This window comes from Dicentrarchus labrax, unplaced genomic scaffold (assembly GCF_905237075.1).
Source record: "Dicentrarchus labrax unplaced genomic scaffold, dlabrax2021, whole genome shotgun sequence".
NCBI lineage: Eukaryota > Metazoa > Chordata > Actinopteri > Moronidae > Dicentrarchus > Dicentrarchus labrax.
Window position 1 is genome coordinate 18121332 of NW_026136724.1, and position 14996 is coordinate 18136327.

General features: G+C 40.4%; 2 protein-coding genes across 3 annotated transcripts in view; both read right to left on the reverse strand.

Moving 5' to 3' along the window:
• Window positions 1-257, reverse strand: part of igf1 (insulin-like growth factor 1) — a 153055-nt gene extending 152798 nt beyond the window's left edge. The window contains exon 1 of the mRNA XM_051393204.1: window positions 131-257. Within this exon, the coding sequence (XP_051249164.1) occupies window positions 131-242 (112 nt within the window). The 5' untranslated portion in view covers window positions 243-257. The remainder of the gene's footprint in view (window positions 1-130) is intronic.
• Window positions 1-14996, reverse strand: part of LOC127359280 (ankyrin repeat and BTB/POZ domain-containing protein BTBD11-A) — a 168437-nt gene that overhangs the window by 115247 nt on the left and 38194 nt on the right. The window lies entirely within an intron of this gene.

Sequence of the window (14996 nt, forward strand, 5' to 3'; positions counted from 1 at the left end):
CCCATGGCTAAAATGGATTACTGGCAGCCCTTACATGTCCAGGGCTACTTGGAGGGCTGTATGGGAAGAAGCAGCACAGAGGGCAATCATCCCTCCATCAACTCTCCGCCTTATGTAACTCACCACCCACTGAAATAAAAGAAAGCCTCCCTGTCAATCAAACGGTCAGATGATGTGGGGGAGTAGAGGAGAAATGTGCTACAGAGACAGAAACACCATCGAGGTTCATTAACACTCCTCATACTGACACCTTTTAGAGTAAAATCATTATGCTGAGGAATAAAAGGAAACCATAAAATAACACCACATAAAAAGGACTTCAAGTAACTACATCACGGCGTGGCTACTGAGGTTGTATGCCAATTCGCAGTATGTACTGGCTTTTAAAGATATCTGACAATCGCCAAAATGTTAGAGCAACATGAAGAAACAGAGTTTAATAAAATATTACTAATTATTTCATGAGCTTAAAACAAAATCCCCCCCCCAAGAAAATCATTAAAACGTGTTCTAACAACCTGAAGAGCAGCAGAGATCATAAATCTGAGCTCCTCCTTCTGCATGTCAAAGAGTCATTGGGCAAGATACTGAACCCCCGAATAGCTCCCGATGCTGTGTGTGTGTGTGTGTGTGTGTGTGTGTGTGTGAGTGAACTGAGTTAGTACGTTTCTGACGAGGAGCTGGCACCTTGTGAATGTATGTGAATGCGACATGTAATTTAAAGCACTTTCAGAGGTTGGAAGACAAGAAAGGCGCCATATAAGTGCAGTCCATTACTTTATATTACTAGTCTGAATTGCCAAATGTGTTTTGGAGAAGATGTCACTGATGCCACTCTAACGCTGTTTTTATTTAATTTTTTTGCTGCCAGGAGGAGATATTGTAGGCCACACAGATAGACAGTAACTATATTAATCGACTGTGCACTTTATGCAGATACATTCAGAACATTTTGGCAGCAAGTAGTTTGCATTCAAGTCTAAATATGTCCTCACTGTCCCTTCCAACTAAAATGTTGCTTGTACAGCCCCGAGCTGCTAGCATGGCTGGGTGGGTGAAGAATGAAAAATTACATAGCCGTTTGTAGAAGAGATCAATAGATTCTAAAGCTGTCTAAAAATAATCTCAGAGTTCACTCTTGACCTTGGAAACCGACCAAACTGTCTCATCTCAAGGTCCATTTAGAGACTGCTCTGGAGCTTCTTCGATGACATCTCTTTTAATCAGGAGATGGAGTTTGCTCAGTTTGTGTTTGAAATTTCCATTTTTCTCTTCTAGGTACAGCTACTGCTGACCTTGAGGTGAGTATGGTGGATCTGTATTTCTAGAGCAGCATCGCCTGGGAGACATTAAGTCAGAAGATTGGTCTGCAAGGACGTGTGTTTCCACGTATGAGGAAATGGTTATGGTTTCCAAATTCCTAAAACAAAATGATTATGTGTCTTCTCATATATAAATAAACAGAGTGATTTCTTGAAGGAGATTCTGGAGGTTTGAAAACTGTAAAATCGACGTACTGCAATGAATAGAGCTTCAAAACCTGCTCGTCTACGCACATTTTACGAGCTATAGTATGGTTAAATGTTTGACCGCCGGATGAACTTTTGAACCTCTTTTGAGTCCCAAAGAGATGTTTATCCGTCCGCCTCTATAATATTCATCAGCGCTGAATTTTAATGAGTAAATTGACTGAAAAGGTTAAGGAGAGCACAATGCTCAGCAATGGAAAAAGAGGAAGAAAAGATGTCAGATCGTCCGTGTCAGGCCAAAAATTTCCCGGTGCATCGGTGCCGATGTGAACAGACGTTAACCTGGATGTCAGGCTGTCAGAGTGAAGCACGGAGAAAATCCCTCCCGCTATGTTCCTGTGTCCAATTATCTCCCAGAAAAAATGACATTTACTTGACTCCCCGCGGATGCAGAAAGTACCCAAGGAGACAGGCCTGAGAGGAGACTTGAATACTAAGTACAAATGGAAAACACTGAGGAAGCACTTTAATAAATCAGCCGAAGGTCAAAGATTTGCTTGGGGAAAGTGCGGTTTAGGAGGGGGTCAGCCGAACCGAGACACGGCCCCCGAACTTGTAGAAAACCTGTCGACACGTGTGGAGTTAGGAGGCAGAGGCTTTACGTCTGTCCAGAGGATATTTCCCATCTCAATTGAGTCAATGAGGTGTAAAATATTCTGCTCTTTCTCCCGGATAATAGAAAGTGAGCCAAAGAGAAAGAGGAATGACAAAATGACAGATATTTGAGCTGCTTTGATGTTTTCAGACCGTTTGCAGGAGAGAATTGAAAAGCCAGAGCACTTCCGCACAGGTCTTCTGGGGTCAGTAATGCTTGAGTGAATCCAAAAGTAAGATTTGGGTAAATGTGGAAAGTTTTCGGAATGATTGGAGACTTTAACGCGGAAATATGCTGTGCCGAGTCAGCGAAAAGTGGAGAGAAATCCTGACACAAATTGACACAAGATATAATGAAAGGAAAAGAAAATATAGCTGAATTCTGAATGTATTAAAAATTATCCTTGACATTTGTTCCGAGTGAACAAAAGCAACAAAAAGTTAAACCTGCTTCTTTGGAGGTTTGACCTGAACACTTATTATTATTATTATTATTATTAATATCATTTACTAGTTTAAGAGATGAAAACAACAAGGTTACAGTCAACAACAGTGTATTCAAATCAATTAGACTCAGTTGAATGTCGAACATTTGCTCTAAATGTAGTTTAAATCAGAAACTGACAAATAAGTTTAAAAAAAAAACCCTGATATTGTCTTGACATTTCCTTCCTGCGTGCACAGCATCGATAACTCCTCCTCAGGATGAATTGTACTCGCCATGGTGATCCCATAATGCTTCATCTAGCGCCATCGTTTTAATTTATCACCAAATACCTGCAAAACTAACATGTTTCCTGCTCGAAGTCAGAGCTTTAGCATTGTCATTGTCTTTTTAGCATCCTTACATTAGTATTTTTAGCTTCACAGACTTTTTGTCTTTTTATATCTTGAGTCAAATTGTTTTCTCCTGTGCACCACGCCATTTCAAATTACACCGACAATTTTATTTTCCATTTGTTGGCAAACTTTATCTTCAAAGATCAATCAGGTTCTCCACTTTCACTACGGGTGGGTGAAGCTTTTGTGGGGTAACAAAATCAATAAATCAGTAAATAAAAACAAACCCTGTTGTCTTGTTATATGTTTCGGACTGTTTTTGACCATAAAACAGATCAATAAACTGTAAAGAAAGAAATGAAAATGTACAAACAGTCTCCGGAGTTTGACCTTGGAAACAACAGTTGATAAAACAATCTAACCTCACGCTCCATTTAGAAGCTGCTCTGGAGCTTTTTACTCATATCTCTTCATCAGCAGATGGACTTTGCTTAGTTTCAAATTTCTTACATTTTTTTCTGAGCACAGCTACTAAATTGACCTCGAGGTGTTTTCTCAAAAGACCAATTAATACTTCTGGTGGTTATTTTTTGATACATCAGCCTAGTAAAGACAGTTTGGCTGCTGACATCACATTTTACACACCACTTTTTGGACGCTTATCATGTAACTGCGACATCCGGAGCATGAATCTGGCCAGAGAGTTTTATCTAATTCCAAATCCCTCTCCCCTCTCCTCTCCTCTCTCTCTCTCTCTCTCTCTCTCTCTCGGCTGTGACCAAAAAAAAAAAAGTAAAAATAATCAACAACATGACTGTAATTTGCGATAAACTGCAACTGTGAAACCACATACAAAGCGGAATTTGTCATCCTCTTGATTAAAGCCCAGGGCTCCTGTGAGTCGGCTGCCCTACAGAGTGCGATAAGCACCAGTGTGACTGCCAGAGAAACCTCCACTGTACTGTAGGTACTGTGTCTGTGTATCCCCCATGGCTTTCTGTGTGCGGTTGTGTCTTTTTTCTTTTTTTTTTAAGGCCAAAAAGAATGACAGCCTGACCTTACCAAACCCTACAAGCTGACAAAATGATTTATACTAGCTGCTGATGAGTGAATTTGGCAGATTTTTGCCCAACTGTATAAATACCTTCAGACAACCTCCACTCTTCAGTCCAGTACTGTCTGGAGCAGTAACAAAGCCAAAAGCTTTCTCTTTGAATCAGGCCATTGATATGACGAGGACGTATCCACGGAGAGTACAGAGTTCGCAATACATTAAATTTATGCTGATCAGCAGTAGAGATAGAGAGAGGTGATGTTTACTCTGCATTTTAAAAATAGCAGGAGACGACTCCTTGCAAGTAAGCAACTAAAATGGCAACCCAGCGAGAGCCTAAGCGCTGCTTTTTATCTGGACTGTACACATGAATATCTTATCATGATTCAGTGTTGTTGTGGATGACACTGCTATGATGCATGCATGCTGTGTTTGTGTGCATGTGGACTATTAATTGTGTTATTTTATATTTTAACAGCAGATACTGTGTGTCTCCAAGACCAGTTTCTTTCAGGACAATAAAGTCCATCTTATCCAAACATCCTCATACCTAAATGAAGACATATTGATCGCCAATGACTCCAAAAACGACATAGTATATAACCAGTGGAGAGTTCCAGTGATAGACGTGCCAGACTTTAAGTACGTTACATAAGTTACGTTTAACAAGTCGTTAACGTTGTTGAAACACTTGCAGTTTGGTTTGTTTAAGGCACCAAAAGCACGTTACGTTACCTGAGGTAAGTCACATGACGTTAAACACGTGGATAATGTGACATTTGTTTTAGTTTAGGCAACAAAAGTACTTGATTAGGTTTAGGAAAATATCTTGTTTGGATTAAAATAAGTATATTATGTTCACTATATGTTCAGTAACTTAAATGTCTTTGGGGAAAGAGTGTGTTTGTTAAGCGCAGTCTTTCTCGCTCTTAGAGATCGCCACCTGATGATAATCCTGGGTGGCAATAAGCTGCTTGCACAATCAACCTATAGGGCCATTTTTCTGGTGAGGATGGGCTGATCTTATCTTATTTCTCTCTCTCTTTCACTGTAGGTTTCTACATTCTCTCTGATAGGAATGTCTTTAAAGGGGTTGGGGTTTAGGGGTTAACACAAATGACAAAAAACTCTGAGGATGACTACTCAATTCTAAAAAACAAAGCTAGTAAGGTTAAACACTAAAAACCTTTGCAGTTGCACATATTTTTGGTTGTATTTCTCCATGTTATCAGACATACATTACATATTCTTAGAGATTTATGCCTTCGCTCCAATACAAAGAAGGTGAATGGAATTTCTGTGTAATACTCGGAGCGCTAAAACAAATGCCATTTACAAGATATCTTCATCCATTTTTCATCTGAACTACTTTCTACAGAGAAAAAAGGGCTACAGATTTTACAGAGTAGACTGTTTCTGGAAAGAGATGCTGCTGTTGAATTCTTTTAAGGATATTTCTTTCACTGTCAGCACCACAGATTAAATTCTCACCTCCACCATATTGGGGCAGCTGCAGAAAATCTCTGAGATGGATATCCTGAAAGGGGAAATGAATTTATAACTATCTGCAAAGCTACAGTAGACGCCACTGGAGCAGTGGTTCTCAGCCTTTTTGGCTTTTTAATCCATTTCACAAATGCCAAACATTTGCTGATTCCAGTATCTTAAATATGAGGATTTGTTTTTGTCTGTTTTTACCACAGCAAAATAAATATTTGGGGCTTTTGGACCGTTTGTCTTACAATAAATGGAATTTGAAGATGTTACCTTGGAGCATCTCATTTGTTTTTTACACTTTTCTGACATTTTATGGCCTAAATTGATTAATCAAAACAATATTCAACAGATTAATCAATACTTAAAATAGCCATTAGCTGCAGCCTAAGACCCCTTTAAACAATGTGTATTTGCAGCCATGTTGTGTCCTACCTAAATCAATTTGCATCCCCTGACCTTGCAGGTACACAATAATCTATATTTTATGTAATAGTAGCACCATAGGTGGTTTCAAAGAATGGATGTTGTTACTGTAAAATCCCAACAACATTTGAGTCCCTACCTGTGCCACCACCTTCATCCCACTTGCTACTACTGTGATAAAATATGGAGCCCTGTACGGTGAAAACATTCCCACTGCAGCCAACTACTGTGAGCACGACAGGCACATCCAACCTGAGGCCATGCTACTGTAGCCGTGGCTACTGTAATTGAGCTTGTTAGCCGGGGTTCACCAGAGATAAAGGGCTGCTGCCTCAGTATGAGCCCGGCTCTGACATCGCGGATGCAGGATCCTTGGCAGCCCTGTCTTTTGAACTGGTCTTATGCTCCACTGAGCTCTGACTGAGAGTGAGCCGATCGACCGCCAAGTTAGACAACAGAGACTATAGAGAGCCCAAAGAAGTACCAAAGTTGAAGCTTCGGGGGCAGAAACTGCAGATTCACAGTATTTTTTTTTAACAATCACACACAGAAAATGCTCAGCAGTTAGTAAGTAACGTGTAAGATACAATGCAGATAAAAACGTACTTATATCTCAAAGGCGCTCTGTTCTTTAGGATTGACTCCTGGTGGAAGTAGCTAGAGATGACAAGTGCTTTGAGACATTGCATCTCCTCCCACTGGAAGTGTCCTTTAGACTTTGGGCGTAAAGGGATGATCATGGTCAGCTTCAATGCTCAGGAACGATGTAGCCTTTAATCCATGCTCAATTGGTATTAGGGACCACTATCAGCCTGAACACAAGGCGAGGTGGAGCCATGGATTCATGCTGTTTAGGCCAAATTCCCATCCTACCATCTGCATGTGGCAGCAGAAGGAGAATCATCAGACCATGCAGCGTTTTTCCAATCTTCTGCTGTCTAGTTTTTGTGCCCTCTGCATCCTCAGTTTGCTGTTCTTATGACAGGTTGTTTTCCGCTGCTGTAGCCCATCCGCTTCAGGGTTTGACGCGCTGAGCGTTCAGAGATGCTCTTCTGCATAGCGCCGTTGTCTGTCATCTTTAACAAGTCTGTCCGTTCTCCTCTGACCTCCCTGATTAACAAGCCGGTTTCCAGCCCATAGGACTGCCGCTCACTCTATGTTTTTTGTAAACTCTAGAGGCTATTGTTGTGAAAATCCCAGGAGATTAGCAGTTTCTAAGATACCCCAACCGCCCTCTCATTGCACAGATTGCACATTGAGTTTGTTCCTGATTTCTACCTCGCTCGTTCCTTTGGTACCCTGTCATTTCGTATTATCACTTCATCCTTTCCCTCTCCACTGAATACCAAAGGTCACTCCTCCACCTGCACTTGAACTACACAAGTCACACCTCTTGCCATTTTCTCTTCACACCACCACCTCCAGGTTCACCATCTACCTCCATATATTTGACATGAAACACTGGTCGTGATGTCTCTGCGTTCAGCACAGAAGCCCCGTCGGCTCTGTGTTGTTGCAGTGGACACGTGCAATCGCTGCCAGTTGCCCAAAGGTAGTAATGTCACACTCAGTCACATGGGACATTGATCACCGGTGCTTGTTGGGTCAATGATACAGTCCACATAAAGTCTGTTGGGGGGAGTTGATTACCAGCATGTCCGTCATTATTTCACCCAGACATGCCATTATCTGTTTATCGACTCTGCATTAGAATTTAGCCTCAGCATTGCAGTGTTTACCACAAAATGGGACACTTCCACTTCATCAGTGTTGCAGCAGGGCACAGTTGTTTGCCTACTTAAAGGGTTTTTACAACTTGTTAGCTGAATTTCTCCACTATCTCTCAAGATCCCCCAAAAAATCCCAGAATTATCTTGGCTTTTCATGCATTATAACAAATCCCATCTGCTCTACTCTGGACTGATTCAAGCCAGCTTTCTGATTGCACCACCCAGTAAACACTGCCTCCCTTCACTTGAAACCAGATCATAACAGGACATATTTACCTTGTTCAATTCAACGTAATGCACAGATTCAATTAGCACTGCTGGCTGAGACAATGACATTAGGTAATATAGAAAGCCAAACATCATAAAAGCTGGAAAAAATAAGTCAAAACATCTTGAGAGAGGAGAGATTAGGAGCAGAAGAAAGGCAAGAAACAAAAATGTTGATGAAAGCTGAATATAATACAGCTGTTCAAATACCTTCACCTCCAAAAAGAGTCTGCAGCCACGCTAGCAGGTCGGAGAAGCTGCACAGCTCACTGCTCATAATGACAACGCTAACTAACACAATGATCTTGATGATGCAGGTACAATGTTTGCTATAGTTACCATCTTAGTTTTATTTCCTAATTAGCACTAAACATGAAATATAGTCATTAGTTTTGCAGTTTAAGTATTGGAGAAGTGAAAAGATTGAGCTGATAATGACGCTAGATGAAAAGTCAGGGGATTAGGGGTTGTTAGATTTTATCCGCAGGCAAACATGACGTGTCTGTACACAATTTCATGATAATCCTTCCAACAGTTGAGTCAAGATATTTGACTCAGAACCACACATGTCAACCTCATGGTGGCGCTATGAATGTCTGTACAAAAGTTAATGGCAATCCATCAAGCGTTTGCTGAGATCTTTTTAGTTTGGACCAAAGTGGCGGATCCATAGAGCTGTGCTGCGAGCATAAAAGTAGCTTTTAAATCTTTAGAGAGGTTGAGATTGAGGGCACAAAAAGGCACGAAAAAAGTGGACACTCATCATACAGCTGTACCTGTGTGATCTCCACCTACAAAAACCTTAAAGAAATCTCCACTCAAACACTGAAATACTAACAAGGGAGCATCAAAGCAAAGAAATAAAGAAGTTAAGATCTCTGCATGATCCCTCGTCTAACTCTGGGTTGTTTTTTTTTACCTCTTAACTTCTTCTAAACATAAAGGTCAGTTGACCTCCAACAGCTGAAGCAAGAAAGTGCACAGAATACGTCAGTCCTGACCCCGCTCACCTAGACAAAAACTATCAAGAGGAATACTGAAGTGGCTCGTTCAGCACCGGCACCACCCACCATCTCAACCTCCTCTTCCCTCGGGGTGTCTACATGCTCAGCCAGCCATCCTAATAAGTGAGAACTGGACAAGGAGCCATCCCCGGTGGGCGTCTTGCACTGTCTACTTCTGCATTATACGGGGCTGTGAGGTCTTTTGTCCTTGTGCTGTTTATATCAGTAAGTGCTGTCTCACTTCATTACAATGCAGCTGTACATATCTAAAGTGAGAATCTCGGAGAGGTAAATTCATAATGCACGGAAGGGGGTATGAAAGGAACGGGCGTCAATTACAGAGCCAGGATAAGAATAATCAATTTGAAAGTGATTAATGGAGCAGAATCGAATTTCAAAAGGAAAGAAAGAGTAAAAAAAAAAAAGCAATATTTCTGAAAGTAAATGTAAATTAGACATTTTTTGTTATTCTCGACAGTCAACAGGTTTGCTACTGACCCATACACAACTATGGAGATACGAGAAGCATCCCGACAGTGTGTGTTCAAGCATTTCCAACCAATCCTGAGGCCTAGAAACTGTGTTTCTGTGTCTTTCCTCATAAAACATTAACAAGCCAATTCTTTGAATATTTTCATCTTGTTTATATTGGCTGCTTCTTCCCGGCCTTTTCGGTGGTGTCTTGCTACAGTATGCGTCTCGGTGTGTTACTGCCACCGATTGTCAGTATGTGAAATAGTGTGAAACTGTTGGCGGGGGACGTGTATTGTGTCACCAACATGCATACAAACCAAATCTTTCTTTTTAATACTGTAATTAACGTACCATCTGTCAGGCTCATGGAGAACTTGGGTTTACAGCGTTTGACATACACTGCAGTTGCCAGTTAATTAGGTACACCTAGGTAAAACTGCAGTCTTATGTAACAGTCCTGCAATAAATCTTCCCTTCATGAAGGTTATAATGTTTCAGAGAAGTGTTGATTCAACTTACCTTACCTTTTTTGATATAAATGGGGTGGACAAAATAATAGAAACACCTGTCAGTAGCCTATGTGTGCAGGTTTGGACCTGAAGTTCTGTTTGTATTAAGGGACAATGGGGAGTTGGCATGCTGGGTTATTGTTCTAATTGTCTGAGAGTGTGCTTTATTAGCGAAACAGAGGTTACAGGATTTCATTGCTGGCATGTATTGATTTGTTTAAGGTTGTGCTTTACTTCATCATAATGGAGGGGCTGATATGTAACAGGAATAGCATCTCTGTGTAGCTGTGTTTGTATGGGAGAAAATATTTGGTTTGAGACTTAAAAAAAAAACATTGTTAGCTTGGAATGAATGATGCTCTCTGGACTTTTCCAGTTTCTTCACCAATAAAGCTATGACTCTTTGCCGTTTGTCCATTAAGCTTGAACCTATTTAACTCCACCAATGAGGGTTTTTTTGCCTCCAGAGCAGCTGTGGCTCCAGGAATTAGTTTCATTTAATGAGTCCTTCACCTAGATACCTCTGATTCATGAACAAAACAATTAATATTCATAAAGTGTTCATAAATAGAGACTTGATACTAAGTGTTCTCTGAACGGGGCCGCAGTAGCCCTCGTAATTACCCATAATTCATCAATTCTGCGAGTCATTTGATTATGATGGCTGATCTCGTGCGGTAGGGCGTGTGCTCTCTCGCCGTCTGTAGCAAGTGTGCGGTATCCGTTCTGCCACATTAACCGCAAAATCTGCAGGGTTGTTTTTATGCCAGTGTGGGGTTGTGTTGAGGGGAAATCAATTTTGAGCTACACTGTGTTTGGAAATAAGCCCAGCCAAAGTTCCTATGTTCAAGTTTAATTGCATGATGTAATGAGTGAGCGATGGGTGAGTAGGGGACGGGACGGGCTAGTGCATGTTTGTTTGTGTGGTCTTCTATTTTTGCAAGAGACATTTTTTCAGACCTAAACAGAGAATATTTTCTTCCTGGGAGTGGATGGATTTCTTGGGCCAAGAAATAGTCAGGCACATAATTTCCAGTCTTTATGCTAAGATAGGCTGTAGCATATTAACCGTACAGACATAAAAATGAAATCCATCTTCTCATCTAACTCTCAGCAAGGGAGCGAATTAAGTGTATTTTCCAAAATCAGGTTAATTAAGGTCCACATTACGTAGCATTATAGTGAAACAAAAGCGCCAGCGTGATCTGCTCTGGCTTTTAAATCTCAAGAAAAACTATTTTTTTCAGCGAAAATAAAACCTTGTGATGCAAAAATGACCATTCCCACTAATCATGAATCACACTGCTTTCATTATAACTGTCGAACAAATCGCAATATGATTTTTTTTACCATATCGAGCAGCCCTAGTCCAGGTTATAGGATAAATGTTGGTGTTGTAGGCATCTATCTGTCATGGATAAGGTTTAAAAACAAACAAGAATAGTGGTATAGAAGTGTGTGTGTGTGTGTGTGTGTGTGTGTGTACAGTGAAACACACAGGGGGTATTATGGGATTCTGGTGAGTTTAAATCCCCAATTTGACCACAGGGATTAAACCTGTCCCAGTGTGTCTTGTGACAGTCTATTCCCTAAAGCAGAGCGACAGACGATGACCAAAGATAACACACAGTTCAATTCAGCACAGCGTTCAGAGAAATATGTAGTTGCAATCTTTTTTTAAAATGTATTTAAGTCTCCAAGAACAATGTTAGAATAATTAATTTTCTCTGCAGCATTTACATTTTTTCCCGTGCCTCTAATTGCTGCTGTGAAAGTTTTTTTTATCTGCAGAGTTCCAGCTCAAAAAAAAAGTCCTTTCGAAAGCAGTAATTCAGCTATGACGACAGCAGAAGAAGACACTCCGCCAGCTCTGCCACCTCGTTGCGGTGCCGAAAGTTTGCAAGACTCTGGCGAGGGGAATGAGACTTTATGATGTCATCCGTGACCCGGGTCATTTCTAAACCCGGAGCAGAGCCGTAATGGCCTCCTCCACAGTCACAGCGCCGTGGCCAGGAGGGCTGGCTGTGACTCAAATTAAGGAGCCATAACCGGGGCCCATAAATTTGAAGGGAATCTGCTGGGAATGGTATGAAAGAGGGGGACAGAGAGACAAAGAGTAGCAGCTAGGTTTTTTATCCTCTTGGAGTAATAAATGTGCTCTCTGTGGCATTTTGTAGGGCCATGACACTGCTGTGCTCTCCATAAACCCTAATTAGATTAAAATTCCTCTTCTTAAAATACACAAATCTCAACAGCAGTGAACAATGTACATCTATCACGCCAGTAGATTCATGAGGTTTCACTCAGTTGCCTTTTTTTTTTTTTTTTTTTTAAATTAAATAAATGTTGGTTTCCTATCCTCACAACCCCAAGCAACTATGACTGTACTCCCACACTCAGTAATGAAGGTAATGTTCCCGTAATTGCCCTGAATCTTAGCACTGGTTTCGGTCACCACGGCAACCCGATCAAATGTGCTGCAGAACAAAAACAAACTCTGTGCAAAAGACTCTGCACAAAGAGATGTATTTACCCCCCCCCCATTTATGATTGAATACCTTCATACCTTCATCCCTCATCATTTACAGTTAGTGTGCATTTTATAGTGTTTCCTTTTTTAAACATTTGTTGTTGTGGTATGGTTTAATTTATGCATAATATTACAATTAGCCAGTTAATTAGGTGCACCATGCTAAAACTAATACAAATCCTACCTTTATGACGGTTAACATGTTCAGTTTTTGTTGTATCTGTGGTTTTTGAGCTGTATTGCGTTACACTGAAAGGTGTTTTTAATTTTCAACTACGCTGTTTACATTAGTGAGGGTACTCTAGTTATTACATTACATGTAGTTTCAGCAGAGCAACTGCGTGGACGTATGTTGCCGTATGTGCTGCTCAAGGTACAATTTAATTTAATTTCAAAATGAATAAATAGATAGATATATAAATGAGAGTGTACATAATACATGTAAGTATGCTTTATATTGCTGTAACTATAACTTCTATTTGTTATGTTTTTCTGAATTTATCGAGCTTTCATCTGATGTCTGAGTGCTTTTTATTGTTAATACATTTATAATTTTTTATTATTGAGCTCTAATTGCAGTCACCTATATATGTTAGTATTCCTGATCAAATAGGTCTAATGTTTGTTTGCTGGTTTACTGATGAAATCAATAAAAGACAACAGATACGCTAATATATGAATACATGTCTGTGTGTGTACATAGCATAGATTGGTGACTGCAGTGCAAAAATTAATGAATATAAGACTACTAACATCACGTCTATTTAGAAACTGTGAATTTTAGAACCAAAAGCAATCAGGGTTACTCGACATTAGTTTGATTTTTCCACCGCGGTTGGCATTGATTTGCCCTGAAAGCCTGAACAAACATGCTATAAAGTTGACAAACGATAAACCCCTGCAGTCGGGGTTACACTGTTGGTGATCTGAGCCTGTCAAATACACACACACACACACACACACACACACACAGTTTTTGAAACAACAGCAACCGAAGCAGGAGGGGTTAAAAGCAGTTGTAGCTGCATGTGATCTCTCCGTGCTGTGAAAGCAGGTGACGAAATCTATGAGAGCTGCTCGAGTGTAAAAAAACGCCACAAGCACATGGGGAAATGTTTCTGCAGGGCTCAGATGTCAATAGTTTGCTTGCTCAGCTAAGTTTGTGTATGTGTCGAGGTTGAGCAGTGACTTCCTGACTGTAGATTTAAGGTCACGGCCTATTGATCTTTAAAGAGCACAATTAAATTGGCTCTTACTTAATGTTTGAGTTTCTGACGACAGAGCAGGCAAGTAGAGATGTAACACATAGTGACAGTGGGAAGTTTCAAAATTGCAAGGTTTTTGGTAAATACACAAACTTATACCCGCTCATTCTGGCTTATTTAATAATGTTTGTGTCATTTATGTTCTCTCTAATACAAGCAACAAATATTATGCCTTCAAGATCCAATGAAAAAATGAATTAAATATAATTCAACCTAAACAGACCTCTAGAGAAAGCGCTAACCTTCCACAACATCTTCTGTTTGTGAGTGATTCAATAGTGTTAACGGAAGAGCTAATAAAAGTTTGGGAAAGTGTCAAGTCTCTTCAGATGTCGTTTTACTTCTTCTCACTACAATCAAATTAAAAACACAGAGGCTTAATAAGCTCAGACTTAATTAAAAACCCATCAGGAGCTGCAAAATGTCTGCTGCTCGACATGAAGCTGACAGGAAAATAGTAACAAAAGTGGCACAAACTCTCCGTTTACACCGGTCAAACAACGTGTTGATTTAGCTTCCGAACAAGAAACATCAAATGTGTCAACCTTTTTCTGTCCACTCTTCAAAGCACCCCCCAAAAAAAAGACTGAACCACATCAACAATACTATTGTTAGCAGGTTGCCAGGTTAACTGCTGATATCTGCTAACACTGACCTTTCTCTTTCAACATAATTGTTTTGCTTCGTCGTCACACCGGGTCCTTCGTGAGGGTAATAGTTTCATTATGGCAGAATCCATTTCTGCGCCTCAGCAGGCTCATTCAACGGAGAGCTTTGCCCTCTCCTGTCGCTCGATTTCTCAAACCCAGCTACCTGCGTTCTCCCTCGGCCCCCGCTTTCCACTTCCTACCTTTTTTTCCTCTCTCTGTAGTTCCTTTTCATCATCTGAGTGCCAACCTTTGTTATCAGGAGATAAGCATTTGTTTTATTTCTTTTCTTTTGTGGGTAGCCATACTGGGATTGTGTGTCACTAGATGGTGGTGATTATGGGGGCCTATACAGAAGGGGCCCCAATAAAGAGCCCATATGATCACAACCGACCTTCTTTTTTACCATAAATGTAATTTTACTGAGTGTTTTTACTGATTTAAAATACCTTTTTATTAATATCACACAGTCGGCTATGCAGCTGCCATTCTATCCCCTTGACCGGACTCCCTCACCTTTGTTTTTGCTTTGCTGTTATAGGAGACTTTTTTAAATGCTTTTCATAATTAATTTAGTTTGACATAAATGTGTCAGTTATATAATTCGCAGATTACATTTGACATAGATCTGTGTTTTCAGGGATAGCTGTTTCCTCTGTGCTTTAGCCTAAAAGGGCTAAGCTGTTACAAAAA